The sequence below is a fragment of the Ursus maritimus genome, unplaced genomic scaffold (genome assembly GCF_017311325.1).
Source record: "Ursus maritimus isolate PB19 unplaced genomic scaffold, ASM1731132v1 scaffold_25, whole genome shotgun sequence".
NCBI classification, from domain to species: Eukaryota; Metazoa; Chordata; class Mammalia; order Carnivora; family Ursidae; genus Ursus; species Ursus maritimus.
The window spans coordinates 34320565-34342125 of record NW_024425008.1 but is presented as its reverse complement, the minus strand read 5'-3'; the positions used below and the strand labels follow the sequence as shown (position 1 = coordinate 34342125).

Sequence of the window (21561 nt, the reverse complement as noted above, 5' to 3'; positions counted from 1 at the left end):
ATCTCAGAGTTAAGTTTGAATAACTCATTGTAGTTATAAATATTAATGAAAATGCGAAGAACGATACTGTTGTATTTGTTCTTCAGTACTTACTTTGCTACTCAGATCTAAGAATCCCAGAGTGTCTCAGATGTGATCACTGAATCCAGGAGGGCTGGGTGGTAGCAGCAAGGAGCACATATAGGAAATGACCAAGGAACAAACATGAGAGGCCCCGAAATTCTAGTGATTCCTCCGCAAGAAGCCACCAAGGCACGGAGGTGCAGGTAACCCCCCCAAAAATCGAGTTCCCCTCAAAGGATTCCTCTGACTCTTGAAATTCAGATGAGCACAAGCAAAACTGAGTCCTATCTGTATAAAGGACAGCTGAAGCTAAGCCATGGCAGGTTCCGTGACCCTGAGGAGAGCTTCCAGTGACAGCAACAACGTGACAAGGACTGGAAGTACTCTGTTCCTAAGGCCCACTTCTTTCTCTGCGGTTGTCCTGTTCAAAGGACTCGTGCATCTGTTATCTGTGGTATCAGTGCGCCTCCCGTGTTTCCCCTCTGCAGTCTTAGGAGAAAACCAAACTTCTGTCGATTGCTGGAATGTGGAAAATATCTGTAAAAAGATAGATGGTTCCATGTGAAAAATTAGAAATATATGTTTGTGATGGAAGAAACTGAGGGAGCATGGCTTCTGCACCACACCTTCCTCTCTGTCGTGAGGGCAGCAGACTGCCCTTTGCCTTCCATGGGTGTCTCTTCTGTGTAAGCTAGAGTTAGTTCCACCCCAGCTGGTTTCTCTTCTCTGTGTAGCTGGGCAAGAGAAGTTTCCACTGCCCCTGGGGGTGCAGAATATACCCTCTGGGTTTTCCTGGCTCCCACAGCCACGGTGTTTTTCTTGCCTGATGACAGTTCAGCCCTCTGTGCTCTGTTCCGGTGTGTCAGCTCAAAGGCAGACAAATTCTGCATGTTTCAGGCAGGCCTGTGGCACCTTCGCTCAGTTTCCAAGGCAGATGCAGATGTCCCCTACTTTTTTTTTTTTTTCTTTCTTTCTTGTGGCTTTTTCAGTGGGAATCCAGTGGGCCTTGTTTGGGGAGGGATTGGTAACACCACCTGTGTTCATATCTCGATTCTGCCCCAACATTCTCCTGTTCTGTAAAGTTCTCTGCAATAAGAGTCTCATGATTAAACATTCCTTTTATCAAAACTAAAATTTTAGAAGCTTTTCTGTACACTTTGCCTTTTCTTGATCGTCTGATTTGCATGTATTTATTATTCTAGGTTGGCGACAGAGATGATTCTAATCTTTATATAAATGTGAAGCTGAAGGCTGCTGAAGAGGTAAAGCCTGGAACAGCCTAGCCGTCACCCCCACCCCCACCCCAGCTTTTGTCAGTGACCCCTTGCCCTTTGTGCCTCTCCCTGTAAAAATTGTCATTGCCCACAGCGGACTTGAGTTTCTCAGTTTTGCAAGTCAGAAATGGAGGACTTAAGCTGCAGTCTCTGGCTTGCACGTGAATGTTTTCTATTCAATGATCTGCTGACTTCCCGAAGAGCAGGAACAGTGGAAGCGAAATTGCTTGAGTGCAGTGGTGACAATGAACAAGTAAAGGATGAATGGGTCCAAACGAGAGACTCATTCTTCAGAACATAAACGAGGCTGAAATGGGGACTAAGGCCACCTGATTTTATTTAGTCATCTTGGTTAAAAGAAATGAGCCTATGTCTCATGTTCTCTTGCCATTTACCTGTTTTAAATGTTCATTTTTGCAGATTGGGATCAAAGCCATGCACGTTAAGTTACCAAGAACAGCCACAGAATCTGAGGTGAGCTGTGACGGGTTGATTGTTAAGAGGACAGCTAAAGTGTGTTCCTCTCTGGCTTTTGGTTTAGCGGAATTTTAGAGATTGGTACATTCACCACAGGGAAGACCTCGAGGAAGTTCTTTCTTCACAGACTCTGCCTCCAGAAAATCTTTGTAAACACCTACAGAGTAAATGGTGCCGTCCTAGGCTATGGCCGCTTCTTACTTCAGCATGTGCTGCGAACCCCATGCGGTGTTCATTGAAAACTTATCCTGGGCCTGTAGCTATTGGCCTTTTAAAAACCAAATCTGTATTCCATTTCTATGATGTTCAAGAAGAGGCCAAAGAGATCATCAGTGATTAAAGTCGGAACTGTGGTTCTCCGAGGGTGGAGGGGGTAACCGTGAAGGAGCAGGCGAGGAAAAGAACTTTCTGAGGTCATGGGAATGTCCTACATCGGCACTGTCCGGTGGGATGGCTACTAGCCCCATGCGGCCGTTTAATTAAAACGAAATGCAATGTAGAATTCAGTTCCTTGGTTGGCTAGACGTGTTTCAAGTATTCAGTCACCAGTACCGTATGTAGTACATGTGATAGAACATTCCTGTCATCTCAGAAATCCTGACCTGGGTGAGTAGCATGGGTTTACTATTGAAGTTCTTACTAGCTCTTTGATGAATTTCTTACCAAACACTGAAGATTACGTCTGGTGTTAGAGTCGCTCTCAGGCCCAAGGGGAGGTACATTCTAAGAGCACTACAGTCCAACTCCTGGGGGAAGATGGAGTGACTGAAAAGTGTTTCTCCATCTTCTTTGTTTCTGTGTATTATACAAATTGTGTGTGGTATTACTTTTAGGTGTTAAAGTATGTTACATCATTGAATGAAGACCAGACTGTCCATGGTTTCATAGTGCAGCTGCCTTTAGACTCGGAGAACCCCATTAACACTGAAGCAGTGATCAATGCGATCATACCCGAAAAGGATGTGGATGGGTGAGTGTGCCTTGGCTCTCTGTGTCACATTGCACGATTCCAATTCTGTTTCTGATTTGGGAATAAACCATATGTGCATCTAAAGGGTAAAGACATCTAATTACTTTCATTTCCCCCTTCATTGCTTCTTTGTTTTAGGTTAACTAGCATCAGTGCTGGAAAACTTGCTAGAGGTGACCTCAATGACTGTTTCATCCCTTGTACGCCTAAAGGATGCTTGGAACTCATCAAAGAGACAGGTAAAAACGAATGAAAACAAAGCACCATGTCTTGGGACTGGTCTAGACACATGGAGGCAAAGAGGAGGTACCCTGTGGGCCCTAAATAAGTGGACTTGATGGGCGCAAGGACCTGTCAACTGGGAGCCTTACCTAAATTCTCAATTTTCTCAACAGCTCTGTGATCCAGGTACTATTATTGCTCAACAGCTTGAGAAAACAGTCTCAGAGAGATGCACAACTGGTCCAACAGGTAGCAGAGGCAAGATTGGAACTCAGGGTTATTTGAGTTCAAAGAAATTTATTTTTTATGAGAAAGTAACTTACCGAATGATAAGGATTCAGACAAAGGGAGAAGTCCCAACCCCCAGAATGGGCCCTGAGTCTCCATAATAGTTTGAGGACTCGACAGATGGCTGGAAACAGATCTCTCGAACAGTTGGCCATGCTACCCCATTACCTAGTCAACATCTTGGTATTTTAATTTCATCATGAACACTTTGCAGAGGTTATTTTTTACAAGGAAATGTGTCCTATTTAAAGGAAGTGGATCAGAAGTTTTAAGTGGAAAGTATTGGCCAACGTAAAGGAAAGTTTTCTGTGGTTGGAAGAAAAGGTCAAGCTATAAGCCTTGGGACAGTTACTGCCGTTCAGTCCGACAACTAACTTTATACGCCAGCATATTTAGCAAATTGTATTACAACCTGATAGAAACCAATCCCGAGCCACAGCAGTTGTAGGCTTCCCACTTCTTATTAATAGTGACACTGGTTGCCCTAATGCAGCTTCAAGTCCTTTGCTGAATCCTAAAAAGTATAGAGTAAGCGACCTTATATAAACACTTCACACTTTGAGGGCTTATGCTCACCATGTTGACATTATGTAGAAGCTTAGCTTTTTTGAATAAAATTAATGTTATTCAAGAAGCACACATTTAAAATGCAACCCACCGTGGGGCGCCTGGGTGGCTCAGTCAGTCAGGCATCCAACTCTTGGTTTCTGCTTGGCTCATGATCTCAGGGTCATGGGATCAAGCCCGTGTCAGGCTCCTTGCTCAGTGTGGGGCCTGCTGGGGATTTTCTCCCTCTCCGTCTGCCCCTCCCCCTGTTCATGCTCTCTCTCTCTCACATGAATAAATCTTTCAAAAAATAGAAATAAAATAAACACAACCTGCCTTAAGTAAGAGATCACTTCAGCTGGACTGGTTAAAGGGGCTCAGGTGGAGTCTTCAGGATCTTATCCCCCCTGTCTTCTGTGTCGTGGCTCCTTCTTGGGCTCTCCTTGTGCCTGACGGAGCTATGGGTCAGGGGCAGAAATGTGGGTGAGCACCAAACCATCTCTATTGAATAGAGTATGTCAGTCCTGAAAAGGACATTGTGATAGTGCCAGAAGAACAAGACATCTTTCTGCTACATTTAAAGTTCCCCTTTATCACTTCCCTGCAAATAACCCTGTGGCTCAGGCCCTATGCGAAAAGAGAAGTGTGGACGAGAAACTGCATAAATACACTTACCAGAGCTGGAAAGACTTACACTCATCTAACTTCCTTTACTTCCCTCCAGCCCATCACATGCACCCTATTTGTTATAACTATTTTCCCCACGTAAGTAAATCTACTGTCTTCTTCCATATGGCCGTTTAGCTGTATGTCAGGGCTGCTTTTTTCTTCGAGTGTAGGTTTTCTTCCCACTCTCCTATGACTCAATGAATGGCTCTTGGCTTAGGCTGCTCCCAAAAACCCACAGCAAGAAGGACACAATACAAGTCCCAACTTGTAACTGAAATCCTAGAGTTGAGAGTGTTATTGCCAAGAAAGGGATGTTTTTAGGAAGATTTCTGTTTGATGCTAAGAACCCATTTTTGTGCACTTGTTCTGAATTTTCCCATTTAGGTGGCATGTGAAGAGGGCAGCTTCTCCCAATACTCTGACTCACCCTGGCTCTTCTTTTAGGGGTGCAGATCGCTGGAAGGCACGCGGTTGTGGTCGGGCGCAGTAAGATAGTCGGTGCCCCAATGCATGACTTGCTTCTGTGGAACCATGCCACCGTGACCACCTGCCACTCCAAGACTGCCAATCTAGGCGAGGAGGTAAGGGGCCCAGGGTGCAGTGGAAGAGGTGTGTGTGTGTGTGTGCGTGTGCGTGTGTGCACGCGCGCACGTGTGTGGGAGGTCTTCTCACATAATGGGAACAGCTAACATTTAAGTGCCGGTGTACTTTGTACTTTGCCTCATTCAATATCTTACTGAACCCCTGTTGCCATTCTCTTGTTTCTTGTCTCATCTTACACGATGAAGGAACATATTCCAATTACCAACTTGCCCAAGTCATGTAGCTCTTGTTCTGATCGTATTCTTTCTATAGCAGCCTGCTTTGTGGTAGATACTAGAGACTGGAGTGGAGCCCTGCAGCCAGATAGCGGATGTGTAATGCAGTGTTGGCCTCAGAGGTGGAGGTGCCCCTGAGGGGCATGGGACAGCGGTCCCGTGACATCTGTCACATCTTGTTATTAGCCCTGCATCAGATTCCTGGACCCAAGAATTCTCACACGTACCGATCCCTGTTGACATGCACGTTCTCTTTTAATCCTCCCCAAGCAGTTTTCTGTGGAAGGTGCTAGTCCCCGTACTCCATAGGAGAGGGAGCGGTCTCCCAGCGTCACAGTTCAGAGCTGGGCCTATGGCTTCAAGCCCATGCCCCTCCCTCCCCCGCATGCTTTCATCACAGTCCCCATTCAGGAAGATGTCTAGTACCAGGGAGCATTTTGGCCTGTGTGGGAACAAGCACAGCACGTTGAAGAGCTGTCAGAGTTCGTGTGTGGCCTGCACAGAGTAGCTGATGACAATGAACAGTTTCATACGAAGCTCGTCTGTTCCACTTCAAGGTTTTGTTGTTGTTGTTGTTGTTTGGTCTTGTTTTCCACTGTGTGATTTCTGAAGTCAGAACCCTCTTTCCCTAGGTAAATAAAGGTGACATCCTGGTGGTTGCAGTTGGTCAGCCGGAAATCATAAAAGGGGAGTGGATCAAGCCTGGGGCAATAGTCATCGACTGTGGGATCAATTACATCCCGGGTGAGTGCTGCTGCAGAATGAGGGTCTTTTCTGAGGGCGGGGTGGGCAGAGGAAGATGTCCGGCCATTAAGTGAAGCCTCCATGAGAATGCCTTGTCCCGTTTCAGGCTAGAAGAGCTAAGGCTCAGAGCAAGTGTGGTGCCCATGGTGCAGGCAGTTGGCAGATGGGAGTCAGGCCAGTGGGGCAGCAGGGCCTGGGATTTTAGCCACTGTGCTGTGCGTTTCCCAGAATGACTTCGTCCGAGGAGAGGGTGGGAGAGGCGGCTCTCACTTTCCCTTCACGTACAGGTCACCCTTTATTTTTACCAAAGGATGGGTGGATTTAAAATATATCGTCACCGTTACGGAGTGCTGTGTAATTCCAGGAGAGGGGCTCACTTTGCCAGGAGTCTTCTGGGCGGGCTTTACAAAGAAGGCGTTTGACCCAGCCCCTTCTAGGCAGCGAGGATCAAGCCAGCCCATTGTCATTCCCTCCCAATCGGTCCCTATATTGGATCGGTTTTTAAATATCGGGAAGGTTTTCCTTTCTTCTGCTGTCGATGTCCCTCTCAGGTGGGTGCACGGCTGTGAGCCGCTTCCTGGTCTCCCCCCGCTGGCTGACTCCCACTCATGGCCATCTGCGTGTTCCTGCCGTGCTCGTGGGTCTCGATGTGGAGCGTCTTCCTCCCACGGAACTTGGCAAACGGCTTAGCCCCACACGAGTTTCAGCCGCCTCTGGGCTTTGTCCTCACCCGCTTGGTGAGGAATACCCGTCTTGGACGGTTGTCACGCAGACCCCGTGCCCTTCTCTGCACATGCCGCGTTTGTCCTCGGCAGCGTTACACCCGAGTCCTCAGTGCAGTAGGCTGTTCCTTCATCGTGAAGTTTTCAAACATAAAGTTTCGCAGGATGATACAGTGAATACTTGTGTACGTGCCTCCCAGACTGGAGAAAGCACAGTCTTTAATCAGACAGCCGTTTCTGTGCAGTCAGGCCCACCGCAGGCCTTGGGCTGAAGCTCGACTTCGATCTTCAGTTTTAGCCACGTCCTCCAGCCTTCTCTCTGCCTTGAAGGCCCATTCTTCTTTCTAAACCTGGTCTGATTTCCCTTCAACAAGGGATCATCTCCCTTTCTCCCTCCCTTCCCTCCTGGAGAACTGGGTGTCGCTTTCATTGTGCCTGGTGTCCTGCACTGTCCTCCCCCTTGGCTCCTGGGCTCTGCGCTGGCCTGTCTGGCTTTGTGCCTTTGAACTGCCGGCACGCAACACCTGTTGAATTGTCAGCGGACTTCGAGCAAGAAGGTTGTTTTTTCTCCCTTCCCGTCTCAGATTTGGAACACAGACGCTAAGCTGCCAGGGACATTAGTCACTGTCAAGCCTTCACCAATTTTAACCTCCCTCCCACTCTCTCTACCATGCTTTTAAGACAGTAGCTCATAATTGATCACTCATTTTCTTATAGTGTAATTATCTAATGGGTGATAAAGAAATTGCTCTCCTACAACTCCTCACTTTGAGTACTTGTGATATGACATTCAGGCTCATTCTGTTTAAAACCTTGCATCTTCTGTATCATATTTCTGCTTTGGGCTTTTTTTTTTTTTTTTTTTTTTTTTTTTTTTTTTAATTGCTCTCCTACAACTCCTCACTTTGAGTACTTGTGATATGACATTCAGGCTCATTCTGTTTAAAACCTTGCATCTTCTGTATCATATTTCTGCTTTGGGCTTTTTTTTTTTTTTTTTTTTTTTTGTCTTTTTCTTTTCTTTTCTTTTTTTTCTGGACTAGATTTGAGAGATGGAAGAAAAAAGCCTGGGTAGGAATCTTGAGTCTTACAAATAGGTATAAAATGTTCAGTTAAACATGAAACTCACTATCCTGTTCACATTTATTCTTCACACAGATGGTGAAATATGAATAAGACCAAGTCAATATTGATCAGCTGTATTTTTATTGATCTGAGGTATATAGGCAAATAACTTTCCGTAAAGCTGGATTTTATTGTTTCCTTCTCAAATTATCTTCAGTAAGCCAAGCAGGAAGAACACTTTCACGTGTTCCTCTGGCCAGTACTTTCTGCTCTGCATTTGAATCTTAAAAGTATTCCTTTTTTTCCCCCAGAAAAAAATTCATTCTTAATTTGGCAAATGACTTAGGATGTTATCCCTGAGGGGACCGTGCGAATGATTTAAATAATCAAAGTATGAGTCAAGCTGTGGTCCAGTTACGGAACACGATGCCTTGAAAATGAACACTTACAAAGAATAGTTTTTAGTTCCTCCAGTGTACCCACCGGTCTGTAACTCAGGGACTGGACTTTATACCTGTAATTCCCAACGAAAGAGAAATTCTGGGGCTGGGGTAGATAACCAAAGTGTTTACTGGTTACTGAAGCCATACACTTAGATTAAGAAGTGGTCGCTTTTTCTGTTGACCACATCATACTTTGCATGAAAACACTGGACGCGTACCAGAGGGCACTCAAGTCGAACAGGATCATGTTTGCTGAAGGAGCAAAACAGAGCTGCTCCTCGTGCAGCAGGCAGCTGTGTGGTGACTGGTATGTGTCCTGTATGTGGAGAAACTAAAATCACTACCATGAATGAAGAGAGGTGCAGCGTATATTAAGCTAATGTCAGTGTTAGCCTCTGGAGACTGCACAAAGGGCAAACCCCTTAACCATAGCTCCTTGGCGTTTTGAAATGACTCCAAGGTTCTGAGAGGAAATGTTCTGCTGTAGCTTACTGCTTTATAGTCTAGAAACCTGACGCTACCCCTCGGAGCTATATTCACCAGCTCGTTATGGTACATATAGAAAATATCTTCTGTATCCAGGATGGGAAGAGAGACCTTTATGTTCAGAGAATGCTTTTTCAATTTCACGGATGTGCACGATTTCTCACTTGATTCTCTGCAAGCTCGTGAAATAGGTCATGTCAGTCCTTCTGGTCATCTTTGGACTTCTGATCAGTAAGGAGCCCACAGGGCCCGAGGACTGGCAGTTAGTAGAAGAGCGGATCCTAGAACTTCGGTGCCTCTGGTCCGACTCTCTGGCTACACCGTCAAGTTGGCACTCTCGGTTGTGGTGATCTGCTCAAAGACAGGGTGAAATGGCTAAGGTTCTAGCAGATCCTGCTTCGGGAGCCTCAGAGCTGCAAGGCTGGCCCTGGCCCCCAGCCCCTCCCGGAAGTGCACTGAAGCCAAGTGTAGGATGTACTTGGTGTGAGTGAGCGGTGATGCATCACTGGGTTTTGTTCTCTTGAATAGCTATTCTTTGCTGGTAAGATTTGTAGTTGTTCTTGTATCCTTTTAAGGGAAGTGTAATTATATTCTTTGCCTTTTGCATACATTTAAGTAGCTGCTTGTCTTTGGAATTGGATGTTGAATTGTTCCTCCAGCTCACGCGTGGAGCTTACAAAATGCTGACAGTTGCTGTAGAAACGGTGTCTGGCAGCTGTGACATAGTTGGAGCTTTGTGCGCCCAAAAAATTCCTTTGTAGGCCTTGGCAAATTAACATTTTAAAAGGCGCTCATTATATACTGGGTAGTTGGTTTTAAGAATAAAAAACACTTGGTATTTTATTTGCCACCTGACTGCAAAAGGATTCTCCTGGTTCTGAAAAACCGCTTAAGCATCTTGTGAAGTTTTGCAGGTAAAATAAGTTTCTACCTTGAAAATAACAAACACCTGTCATCTTACCGTTTGGAAGTAAAATAGGTGCTTGAGCCCTGATGCGACTACACACCCTGAACTACTTAGTTTTTGATACAAGCTGTGATAATTGATCACTTAACTTGGAAGTAAACACCAGAATTATGATTCTCAGACCTTGCTTTGATTTTTTTTCCCCGTTGAACAGATGATACGAAACCAAATGGAAAAAAAGTGGTGGGTGATGTGGCCTACGATGAGGCCAAAGAGAAGGCGGGCTTCATCACTCCTGTTCCTGGTGGCGTGGGGCCCATGACGGTGGCAATGCTGATGCAGGTGCGTGTGAATAAAAGTTTCTCTACTACTGGACTCACCGTGGTGATCATTTCACAGCATATACAGCGATCGAATCATTGTGTTGTATACCTGAAACTAACATTATAGGTCAATTAGACCTCCATAGAAAAGTTTCTGTAATAGTTGTAAAAAGGTGACAGAATTCAAATTACTGCTTTTTTCCCCAAGTAGAAACCTACTCGGAAGTTAAGTAAGGATGCGGATCTGTTGAAGGGGGAAAAAAGGGACTGTTAGAACAGAGGTAGAGAATCAGTCATATTAATAGGGGCAGATAGGGATGCCACAATTCGAATTTACTTTGGAGTATAAGAACCTCAGAAAAAGCAAAGTGCAAACCCACAACTTCGCTAGGTGCTCTTTGTCTTGCTTGCCCTTTTTATTTATTTTATTTTATTTTATTTTTTTAAAGATTTTATTTATTTATTTGACAGAGGTAGAGACAGCCAGCGAGAGAGGGAACACAAGCAGGGGGAGTGGGAGAGGAAGAAGCAGGCTCATAGCAGAGGAGCGTGATGTGGGGCTCAATCCCATAACGCCAGGATCACGCCCTGAGCCGAAGGCAGACGCTTAACCGCTGTGCCGCCCAGGCGCCCCATTACTTGCCCTTTTTAATACACACATCAGCTGCATGGGGGGTGAGGCAGGCAGCCCAGCGCTGTAGCTGCCGTAGCTGCTTGTAGATCCTTGCTTAGGACGGAAGCGTGTTTATAGGTGGATCATAAAGCTGTTCATTTTGTGGTTAGACTGGAGTGACCTGGGACTTGGAATTGAGGTGGTGGAGGTTAAAATAATCACTTCTTCTAAGTTCCATTTGTGACATTTCATTTAGAGCACAGTCGAGAGTGCGAAGCGTTTCTTGGAGAAATGTAAGCCAGGAAAGTGGATGATTCAGTATAACCACCTTAACCTCAAGACTCCTGTTCCAAGGTAAAAATAAAATTTCGCTGGTTTAAAACTTGGTGGATTCTCTGCGTTTAGCTGATGGATACCATGGCAACTACGTGTATGCCCCCCCTCCATAAGCACCACCAGGGTCGGGGAGGGTTGTTGCCAGGATGGGGTTAATTAAATTCGGTGAGTTAAAGATTGATACATATTTTCTGTATTTTTCTTTTCTGTATTTCTTTTAAGTGACATTGATATATCACGATCTTGCAAGCCGAAGCCCATTGGCAGCCTGGCCCAGGAAATTGGTCTGTTCTCTGAAGAGGTGGAATTGTATGGTGAGACAAAGGCCAAGGTTCTGCTGTCCACACTGGAGCGCCTGAAGCACCAGCCTGACGGGAAATACGTGGTGGTGACGGGGTAGGGTGGTTATTCCTTTGCTAATCGAACCGCCGTCCTGATTGTTATTACCGAAGGTTGCATTTGCTCTCAGCATCTATATGTGAAGGTTCCTTTCATTTGGTTTTAGCATTTTCACATGTGTGAAAATTTGATTTCTTATTTGATTCTTACAGTAACCCGTGTAATTCAGAGTAGATTATAAGCCTTTGGAGAGGAGAACAAAGGTTATCCATCTAGTAGGTGAAAGAATTGAGTTTTAAAAGCTGACCTTTTTTTTTTAACCCCAAATTCATTAATTCAGTAGATGTATCGAGCGTTCATTTTTATTGCTTGGCTGAGGTATCTACAAAAGCTAGTTTTTGAGATTAGATTGGGATATTAAAATTATAACAGTGCTTCTCTACAAGATAAAGTGTATTTTCTGCTCACAGAAGAGCTCAAGTACAGCAATCTTTTTAAATGTGTCATTTTTCAGAAACTTCAGCTGAGACTCTTGGAAAAGATTCTTTTCAGATCTTTCCTCTTTGTTACCATTCAGATTAAGAGTCATTCTCTAGGATCTGTTAGGTCTGACTTAGCGATTCACATAAATTTAATTCATACGAATTTAATGCCCCTCTTCTGCTTTCACCCTGAAGGATCACTCCAACGCCCCTGGGAGAAGGGAAGAGCACAACCACCATCGGACTGGTGCAAGCCCTCGGCGCCCATCTTTCTCAGAACGTCTTTGCGTGTGTGCGACAGCCTTCTCAGGGCCCCACCTTTGGAATAAAAGGTATTAATAGGACTAGACTTTGGGTGGCCAGAGGGCACTGCTTCTCCTTCAGTCCTCCCTGGCCCACTTGACCCATGAGTGCCTGTGGGGCCTTCACCTCATTTAGACACCGGGAATGTCCTCCTGGCTCCCCCCCGTCTGGTGCTTTCATCAGATCATCCCAGCTCTTGCTGTCAGTATTTGACACTGCATAGGAGTTCCCTGGGGGGGGGAGGGGGTACTATGTAGCTAGGGGTGCTTTTATGTGACTAATAGTCAACTGTCACAGTAACAATAAAGGTAATCATAGCTATTGCTCATCATGCTGACTTTCTAGAGACAAAGACAAACGCTACAGATGTTTTACTCTTTTGAGAATAAGAAAAGCCTACCCTAATTGAGTATATGCTTTGTGCTGTATTTCCTGTTAAGCAGTTTATGCATTTTACATTATCTTCTAATATGAGATAGTTACTGGTATCTGCATTTTCCCAGTAGCAGCAAGCGGCACCTCCGAGGTAACTTAGTCAAAGGCACTCTTGTTAAATGCCAGAGTGGGTGCCATGTCAATTTCAGGAGCTTTCCCAGGGCTGCCAGCACCGTTTCTGCTGATTACATGAGGATGACATCACTAATCATTCTTCACTTTTAGTTTTTGATAGCTGAGGTATTGCCAATATGCTCTTTTAATTAAAATTATTTTTATTATCAGGGGCGCCTGAGTGGCTCAGTCATTAAACATCTGCCTTTAGCTCAGGGCACGATCCCATTGATCTGGGATCGAGCCCCACATCAGGCTCCTCCGCTGGGAGCCTGCTTCTTCCTCTCCCACTCCCCCTGCTTGTGTTCCCTCTCTCGCTGGCTGTCTCTCTTTCTGTCAAATAAATAAATAAAATCTTTTTTAAAAAATTATTTTTGTTATCGGTTGTTCGAGCTTGCTTTCTCATTTGCTTGGTGCGAGTATCACGTGTTCTGTTTGTTCTAGTGATTACTGCACAGGGTCCACCTTTGCCCTTCTTCTGCCTGTATTAATCTATTTTATACATGTACTGACTTAGCTCTGCTTTTGAGCTTGTCTTAACAACCCTTTCACTTCAGAATGAACCTTTCCCTCATTCTGCCCATTGAACCCAGCATTCTGCTTTTCCTCTCAGTACGAATTGCCCCATTTTTATTGAGTGGTCTCTGCCTCACAAAAAAACCCCACAAAATCTCAACCTCAAATTGACATCTATCTCACTGATGACCTCATAACCAGAAATTTTAGTCTGGTCTTTTGTTAATAATCCAGACGGTCCAGCAAAAGCTAGCAGTTAAGCTGCTTTCTAACATATGTCTCCTATTTAGGAAGAATTGCGGTCTCTGTGTTTGTGTTTGGCATGTATATTTTAAACATTCCTTTTTTAAAATGCCAGAGTAGCGCTTATGAGAGTAGGAAGTTGAACAGGCTTGCCTTTATGTAACTGTAGGCTGGCTCTTTTAACAAATGTTAGGAATCACGGGGAACCTGTTTTTAAAGATAATGAGTAGGTATGTACGTGTTCACGGTTTTGTCATTTAGACCCAAATTTCAGCTGAGACTATTCTGCGTGAACAGGATCAAGTGTTTCAGCCTGGTAAAAGAAAACTAAAAAACACTTGACCAAAGCTGTCCAAATGGTTGAAAGAAGTAAATAGATAATAAGCATAGCAGTGACAGAAACCAGTTCACTTTGCTTTTGCTTTGCTTTGTGGCGAAAGCACACTTAACATGGCCTCACCCTTGACCTGTCCTGTAGGTGGCGCTGCAGGAGGCGGCTACTCACAGGTCATTCCCATGGAAGAGGTAACGTGTCTGGAATTTGGTTTGAATCGGATCCTTTATGATAGCTTTTCCTTCCAGAAATTAACCTTTTTCTGTAGAACTCTTAGTGGACAGATGACTTGTTTCTCATCAGAAGTAACACCTAAGGGGAAAACATCTTAATATGCAGGCTTGTTAGACAGCTTAGTTTTTTGACATGACAAGGACTTCAAGGTCTGGCTTTCAGCGGGAATAATAATTTTAAGTGAGAGATCAGATGAAGCATGAGAGTGGGAAGAACGAACACAAAGTGAATTCAGGGTGGTGACTGCAGAAATGGGAACGCGCTGTACAGGCACGTAGGCTACTCCTCCTGGCTCACAGTTGAAAGGACGTGAGCCCGTCCTTAGTAGTCCAGGGTTGCTGTTGATGCTGGTGGTGTGGCGTGTGTGGGTACGGGACGTGTGCCTAAAGGAAAGCACCGATTTCTCCTGAGGAGAGAGAGTGTAATTTATGTGTCCAGGAGCTATTTGTATTGGGCGTTCGTTCGCTAACTGTACAGTGTTCCATTAGCTTTAACTAGGGGTTGATTGAATTGTAATACACTGATGGTTGGAAAGATGCAGAGAAGTCAAAAGCCTGACGTGGCCTCTGCTCTGTTATAGTTTAATCTCCACCTCACCGGTGACATCCATGCCATCACTGCAGCGAATAACCTTGTCGCCGCGGCCATCGATGCCCGGATATTCCACGAACTGACGCAGACAGACAAGGTAGGCTGCTGGGGCCCCAGGGACACTTTGAAAGGGTTAAAGCACCCAAGTTAATGTGGGCCCCTCGGGTGCTGGTGTTGCAGGCAGCAAGGCAGCTCCTCTCATTTGTAAGCCCTTTTCCTCCCTTTCTTTAAGGCTCTCTTCAACCGTTTGGTACCGTCTGTAAATGGAGTGAGAAAGTTCTCTGATATCCAAATCCGAAGGTTACAGGTAAGATTTTCCCTTCTTCATTTTTCATAGTATATGAAATTGATAAAGAGATATGTATGAATTTGATATTATATGAAATTGATAAAGCTGTAAGGAAGTAAACATCTCCTTAGAGTAACCTATTTTGGATCAAGTTACATCCATAAGCACAGTCTTAAGGTGATGATACACCTAGCAAAGATGGCTGGTAGAGGTTCTCATTCATCTATAAATTATGAGTGCTTAGTCTTGGAATGAGGAGAGCGCCGACAGCCTGCCCTCAGGAAGAAGACTGATACGTCCTTTATCGCGTGGGTAGGAGTCAGGATGCCAGCATCCTGGAGTTTGAATACCTGTTCTTCCCAGCACTGGGGTCTTAAGCAAGAGCAGTTACTTTTATATTTTGTTTGGATTTCCATTATAAATATATAGTCATCAAACATACACTATCCCGTATGACCCAGAAACTTGTGTTCATACAAAAACATGAGTGTTTTTATTATTTATTACTATTATTTTAAAGATTTTATTTATCTTTGTGAGATAGAATACGCAAGCAAGCGCATGAGCAGGGGGAGGGCCAGAGGGAGAAGCAGGCTCTCCACTGAGCAGGGAGCCTGATGTGGGACTCAATCCCAGGACCCTGGGATCATGACCTGAGCCAAAGGCAGACGCTTAACTGACTGAGCCACACAGGTGCCTGAGAAGTCAACTTCTAATCTTACCGTTGATGATGGAACTTTCTGTGAGATGTGGGGAGGTGCTGGACTAAATCTGTCTACTTTTAAACCTGTCTGATCCTTTAAAAAGCTCTAGGATTTGAAATCAAGGGACTTGCCCGAGACCACAGTACCCCACATCAGGTTGGAGCCTTTCCTGGATCCCCAAGCATCCTCTGTGCTCTCCCAGTCTGGCCCCGTGTGCTCAGAGTGGGCTGTGAGCGGCGGACTCAGCCCAGTGACTGAGGGTTTGCCGACTGTAAACAACGACATGTACGAGGCTGGTGAGACCAGTTTGATGAGCCAGTAAGGGCCAGCTCTGAAAACACATCCGAGATTCTAAAACAAAGTCCTCACGGTATAAAAAAGGAACTGTGGGAAGAACAGAGCTTGCTGGAGCCCACTCAGATCTACCACACTTTAGGAAAAAAGGAGAATACATTTTATAGGCACTTACCATTTCAGGATGTGACCTGCATACACACTGTAGGTAAATAAAAGTTCCCAGTTCTGTGAGGAAGAAGAGACAAACCTCTGTTGTGCCTTTTGGAACAGTGAGAAGGCAGTGACAGTGCATCTATATAAAAAGCATGGAAAAGTGATTTACATTGATTTTTAACAATTAATACTTATTTTTGCCCTTCCTCCTATTTCATTTGAATTGGGCTTCTCAGTTATCTGATCAAAAAAGCTTTGCGCTTTGCTTTTTCCTTTCAGTATGTTTGGGTTTGGTGAATTAGGAACAACACTTGTCGCTTGGTATGCTTATTTAGGGCTAGGTTTAGGGAGGTGCCCCTGGTGCTCAGTTATAGGAATACACATGTTAATAATACGTTTGCGGGGGCGCCTGGGTAGCGCAGTCGTTAAGCGTCTGCCTTTGGCTCATGGCGTGATCCCGGCGAACTGGGTCGAGCCCCACATCAGGCTCCTCCGCTGGGAGCCTGCTTCTTCCTCTCCCACTCCCCCTGCTTGTGTTCCCTCTCTCACTGGCTGTCTCTCTGTCAAATAAATAAAATCTTTAAAAAAAATAATAATACGTTTGTGTGTGAGGAGGAAATAAAGCTTCAGCCTGAGGGATTATAGTTTTCCCTTCTGAATAGAACACAGTTTATATTTCCAGAAGGCACCCCATCCGGAGATAGAGAATATATTTTTTAAAAATTTAACATGCTTGGGGCGCTTGGGTGGCTCATTTGGTTAAGTATCCCAATCTTGGTATCAGTTCTGTTTATGATCTCAGGGTTGTGAGATGAAGCCCTGTATCGGGCTCTGTGCTCAGTGTGGATGGAGTCCGCTTGGGTTTCTCACTCTCCCTCACCTTCTGCCCCTCGCCCCGCCTCAAATAAATAAAATCTTTTAAAAGCATTATCATGCTTTTGTTTTGTCTTATTTCATGTTTTATTTTCCTGCCTCTTCAGAGACTAGGCATTGAGAAAACCGACCCTACCACGCTGACCGATGACGAGATAAACAGATTTGCAAGATTGGACATTGATCCAGAAACCATAACTTGGCAAAGAGGTACCCGTGCAGTATAGACGCCCCATTTGCTTCCATTATGCTGCACACCCCATGCTGCCCGTGAGGGTTATTAAAGTGTGAGGTCCAGAAGCTTGTGTGTTGGTGTTTTCACGGTTAAGGCATGGCCAAGATGGGGACTGACTTGTTTTTATGGCCGCCTCCATCAGTCTCTCACCTTATTAGCCGTAGTCAGACCTCCTTTCGTCAGGTTTGTTGGACATTTTGCTGGCTTTTCAGTGTTGATTGGAGTGAGGGTGGTTTCAAGGAAGTGCATGCCTACACCAGAAATAACATTTTGAGAGTTTCATTTTATGCAAAAAGTTTCGGTGTCATGAAGTAGAGAAATTATGTTTTATCACTTTTTGAATCATGTTGCTCTTTTCGCTCAGAACTCTTGTCTGGCATAAAGTGACTTGCTTTTTCTTGCCTACTCATTTTTACCTTAAACTCCAGTAACAAAGTAGGTAGCCTTCAAGGTTTAAACAGTTGGCAATTTAGTGAGTGAGTTGCCTGGCTTCACTGCCATGTGATGCTTTTCTGGGTACAACTGGCATGGCGTAGAATTTTCTTTGGTATCAACAGTGCATCTATCCCGTGTCACTGCTGAGAAGGAATTTTCGTCCAGTCATGCAGAATGCAGCTAATGGCAAATTTATTGACTGTTTTTATGATTTTCACTGGCTCAGTAACTATTGCTAGCTAATGGCATTTTAAAGATAACTCCCTTAATATTGAAAACCACATTGATATTTCTCTTCCTTTGCTTCAGTAGCTTTAGACAGGTGGTATATTTTATGAGGAGTAAGCTAAAGATCCATTTTGAAAATTTAGTATCTTGTTCAGTTTTCCTTTGCTTTATGTCTACTTCATGCTTTCTAGGAAAATAGAAGGAGACAAGGAAAACAACGGATCATAACTATTGACTGGCTATTTTATATAGAGAGATTAAGTACAAAGAACTTGACCTAGTTTTTGAAAATCAGAATAGGCTCCAACAGCTACATTACATCCTTCACTTATCAAGTGGGGTGTGTGTGTGCACGTGCTCACACTGTGCAAGACCCTGCTTTGGGGGTTTAAATTATTGCAGTCTTTATGGAAAACAATTTCCCATGTTATCAAGTACCTTAAAAATGCCTCTCCCATTTGACCCATTTAGAGTGTGAACTGGTTTGTTGTTCATTTGTGGTTTAGGATCATTTGGCATGTCATACAAAAAACAAAATTGGGAGGCACCTGGGTAGCGCAGTCGTTAAAGCGTCTGCCTTCGGCTCAGGGTGTGATCCCGGCGTTCCGGGATTGAGCCCCACATCGGGCTCCTCCGCTGGGAGCCTGCTTCTTCCTCTCCCACTCCCCTGCTGTGTTCCCTCTCTCACTGGGTGTCTCTGTCAAATAAGTAAATAAAATCTTTAAAAAAAAAAAAAAATTGGGGGAACACTAAAATGTTAACAGTAATTAGTCCTGAAAGGTCAAATTAAGTCAGTTGGTTGATCTTTGCCATGTTTTCCAAGGGTGTACAGTTGGATAGATACTCTGTCATCAGAATGGAAATTATTTCTTCTAAATGTGTGGAAGGAAAGAGCAGATCTGTTACCTAGCATGCTTCGGAAAGCATATGCCTTGCCCTGCATTTATGGCTCTTTTTTCTCTCAGGAGGGTGTAAGGTCAGTGAGTCATCCCACAGAACAATAACCTCGGCCTTTAAAAAAACTGGCCTGCTCTGTTTTTCTTTTCACGTGCAATGGACTTTAAAATAGATGCCAGATTTCTCCTTGATGGTTTGAATTCTCTAGACAGAATAAAACCAAACCACTCCACATTTCTTAAAAATACCCTTCTTTAGGGGTGCCTGGCTGGCTCAGGTCAGTAGAGCATGCGACTTTTGATCATGGGTCGTGGCTCATGAGTTTGAGCCCCACGTTGGGGGTAGAGATTATTTAAAAATAACATCTTCTTTAAAACAAATAAATAAGCATATTCTACTTTAAAAATAATTCCTGTTCATTTATGGTATGTGAGCATCATTTCTTAACTTGCACCCATATTCTAGCTTCGCCCTCAGCTTTGAAATCAAATGTTTATAATAGTCGTTAAGTTGGACTCGTTGCTGTAAGACTGCAGGCTGAACTTTATGGTCCTTTTACTAAAAATTGTTCTGTATCTTCTCTTTCTACCACAGTATTGGATACCAATGACAGATTCCTGAGGAAGATCACCATCGGACAGGCCCCAACGGAGAAAGGACACACACGGACGGTAGCTCTTTGCTCCTTTCTAAGGCATTGTTCCTGTGAAGCAGATCCTTGCTGCTTCTGTCCTCCTCCGTCCTCTCCCGTATGGTTGATACTGCCAGGTGCTGCTCTGCCTTCCCCCTTTTAAAATGGAAGTGAGTAGGCGTGTGGCATTGAGCACTCCTGACAGCTTTTGCAATAAATCCCATGTGTCACCTGTGTGTTTTTCCGCCGGCATTTTTTCCTGGAGGTGGTGAGCCCCCAGTGAATATCCTTGCACATAAGTGGATTAAAACAGCCTCTTTTTTGTGTGGCCGTTTACAATATGTCTCTTCCACATAAGAGCTTCTGTGTTGTTTCCTTGTGTATTAGGGAAACCATCACCACATAATCATAAGCTTCCTTCAACAGAGATTGTTGGTCCTACTAGAACATTTATTTGTAAAAATTGGCAACTCAAGGTCCTGGAATCATTGATTACAAATTTTTGCTATTGGATAATTATTTTCATTAAGTTCTTTGTGTACTGTTCTGCCATTGTGTCCTTTGAGGCTATTTGTGTAAGCCTCGGGTGCACACAAGGATTGCTTCTGCAACTCACACTTCTGGTTTAATGCAGTGTCACCTGTTGTGTCTTTTCCCGGCCAACAGGCCCAGTTTGATATCTCTGTGGCCAGTGAAATCATGGCTGTGCTGGCTCTCACCAGTTCGCTGGAAGACATGAGAGACAGACTGAGCAGAATGGTGGTGGCATCCAGCAAGAAAGGGGAGCCCATCAGTACCGAAGATCTGGTGGGTAGCCGGGTGCTCAGAGGGTGCTCTGTGGGGACACAGAGGCTTGGTGATGCCTCTGTGTCTGTTGCCTTAGGGTAGCCCAGCCGTTACTGGTAAATTCTCTGTGATTTTGCTACTTACAAGAGAATTATGAAATTTCCAAAAAGTACCTCATAGCGAGTAATAGGTGGTATGGTTCAGTCATAGACCCCAGGTTTCAGATGGTTTGAGCAACATCTTCACCCCGTAAGTATTTCTAAAAGCGGGTGTATGACCTCAGTTTGCAGAGAGCGTCAAATGTCCCAGTGAGGTCCTTAGCCGCTAAGGTTAGAGTCACACCCTGGCCTCTCCCCACGACAGGCCTCCCTGCACAGAGGACTCTTATCATGAGGCTTATCGATCACACTAATAACCACATTGGGAACAACTCAGTAGCCGGTTTGTCTGATGGCCCTCCTAGGCTAGTTCTCCACTTCAGGGTTATTTCTGAACTGTCTGTGTGGTAATATGAGGTTTAGAATGAGATCGTCTTACGAATTTTTTGAAAGCCTGTTTGTATTGACATACACCAAAATGTTTGGCCTGTGATTAGCAGTCTGTCAGCTGAATTCAGAAAAGGGAGAAAATACTAATTTCCTGTTTTTACAGTCGATATGTGTAAGAAAGGAAATTATTTTAAATTTTTACACCCAAACCAGAAACTTAGAAATTCACCACAATTGAATATAAGCGGGATCCATGGCTTTCTGTTACTTTGTTACCAGTCCGTTCAACTGTGGTTGGATGGCTTAAAAGAGGGGCCTGTTATTTAAGAGTGTGGGTGATTGAAGTCCTGCGTACATTTTCAGTTTCGGCTTTGGAAAACACACACTGAATTTGGTTTTCAGTCATTTCTGCGCAGACATCAAAGTTACAAATAATCCCGTTCTCTAAGAGCTAGCATTTCTGTGCCGTCAACTAGTTTAAAATGGATTCCCTCATCAGTCAGCAACAGTGCTTGATTGAGATGCTTGTTTCCAGAGTTACATGTTTTTGCACAAATTACACGAGAATGTCATTTTCATTCTGTGTGTTTTTCCTGCTAAAAATAAGTGACAACTTCATAGGATAGCCAGAAAAAATAAGTAAATGGATGGTCTAGTTCAGGTGAAAGTCCTGATGGCTGCGCAGTGGCTAAAAAGGGAAGACCTGGGGCGCCTGGGTAGCGCAGTCGTTAAGCATCTGCCCTCGGCTCAGGGCGTGATCCCAGCATTCCGGGATCGAGTCCCACATCGGGCTCCTCCGCTGGCGCTGGGAGCCTGCTTCTTCCTCTCCCACTCCCCTGCTGTGTTCCCTCTCTCGCTGGCTGTCTCTCTGTCACATAAATAAATTTAAAAAAAAAAAATCTAAAAATAAATAAATAAAAATAAAAAGGGAAGACCTAAGAATGCTGAGTTTTGGTTCAAAAGGTTGGGGTTTTCTGGGGCGCCTGGG

General features: G+C 44.4%; 1 protein-coding gene across 1 annotated transcript in view; it reads left to right on the top strand.

Moving 5' to 3' along the window:
- MTHFD1 (methylenetetrahydrofolate dehydrogenase, cyclohydrolase and formyltetrahydrofolate synthetase 1) overlaps positions 1–21561 on the top strand; it is a 54010-nt gene that overhangs the window by 18699 nt on the left and 13750 nt on the right. Inside the window, exons 3-18 of the mRNA XM_040641799.1 lie at positions 1266–1325; positions 1758–1811; positions 2648–2784; positions 2923–3023; positions 4954–5090; positions 5960–6071; positions 9909–10036; positions 10887–10984; positions 11189–11362; positions 11983–12119; positions 13877–13923; positions 14547–14654; positions 14790–14864; positions 16981–17083; positions 19263–19339; positions 19966–20106. Coding sequence (XP_040497733.1) covers positions 1266–1325; positions 1758–1811; positions 2648–2784; positions 2923–3023; positions 4954–5090; positions 5960–6071; positions 9909–10036; positions 10887–10984; positions 11189–11362; positions 11983–12119; positions 13877–13923; positions 14547–14654; positions 14790–14864; positions 16981–17083; positions 19263–19339; positions 19966–20106 — 1689 coding nt within the window. The remainder of the gene's footprint in view (positions 1–1265; positions 1326–1757; positions 1812–2647; positions 2785–2922; positions 3024–4953; positions 5091–5959; positions 6072–9908; positions 10037–10886; positions 10985–11188; positions 11363–11982; positions 12120–13876; positions 13924–14546; positions 14655–14789; positions 14865–16980; positions 17084–19262; positions 19340–19965; positions 20107–21561) is intronic.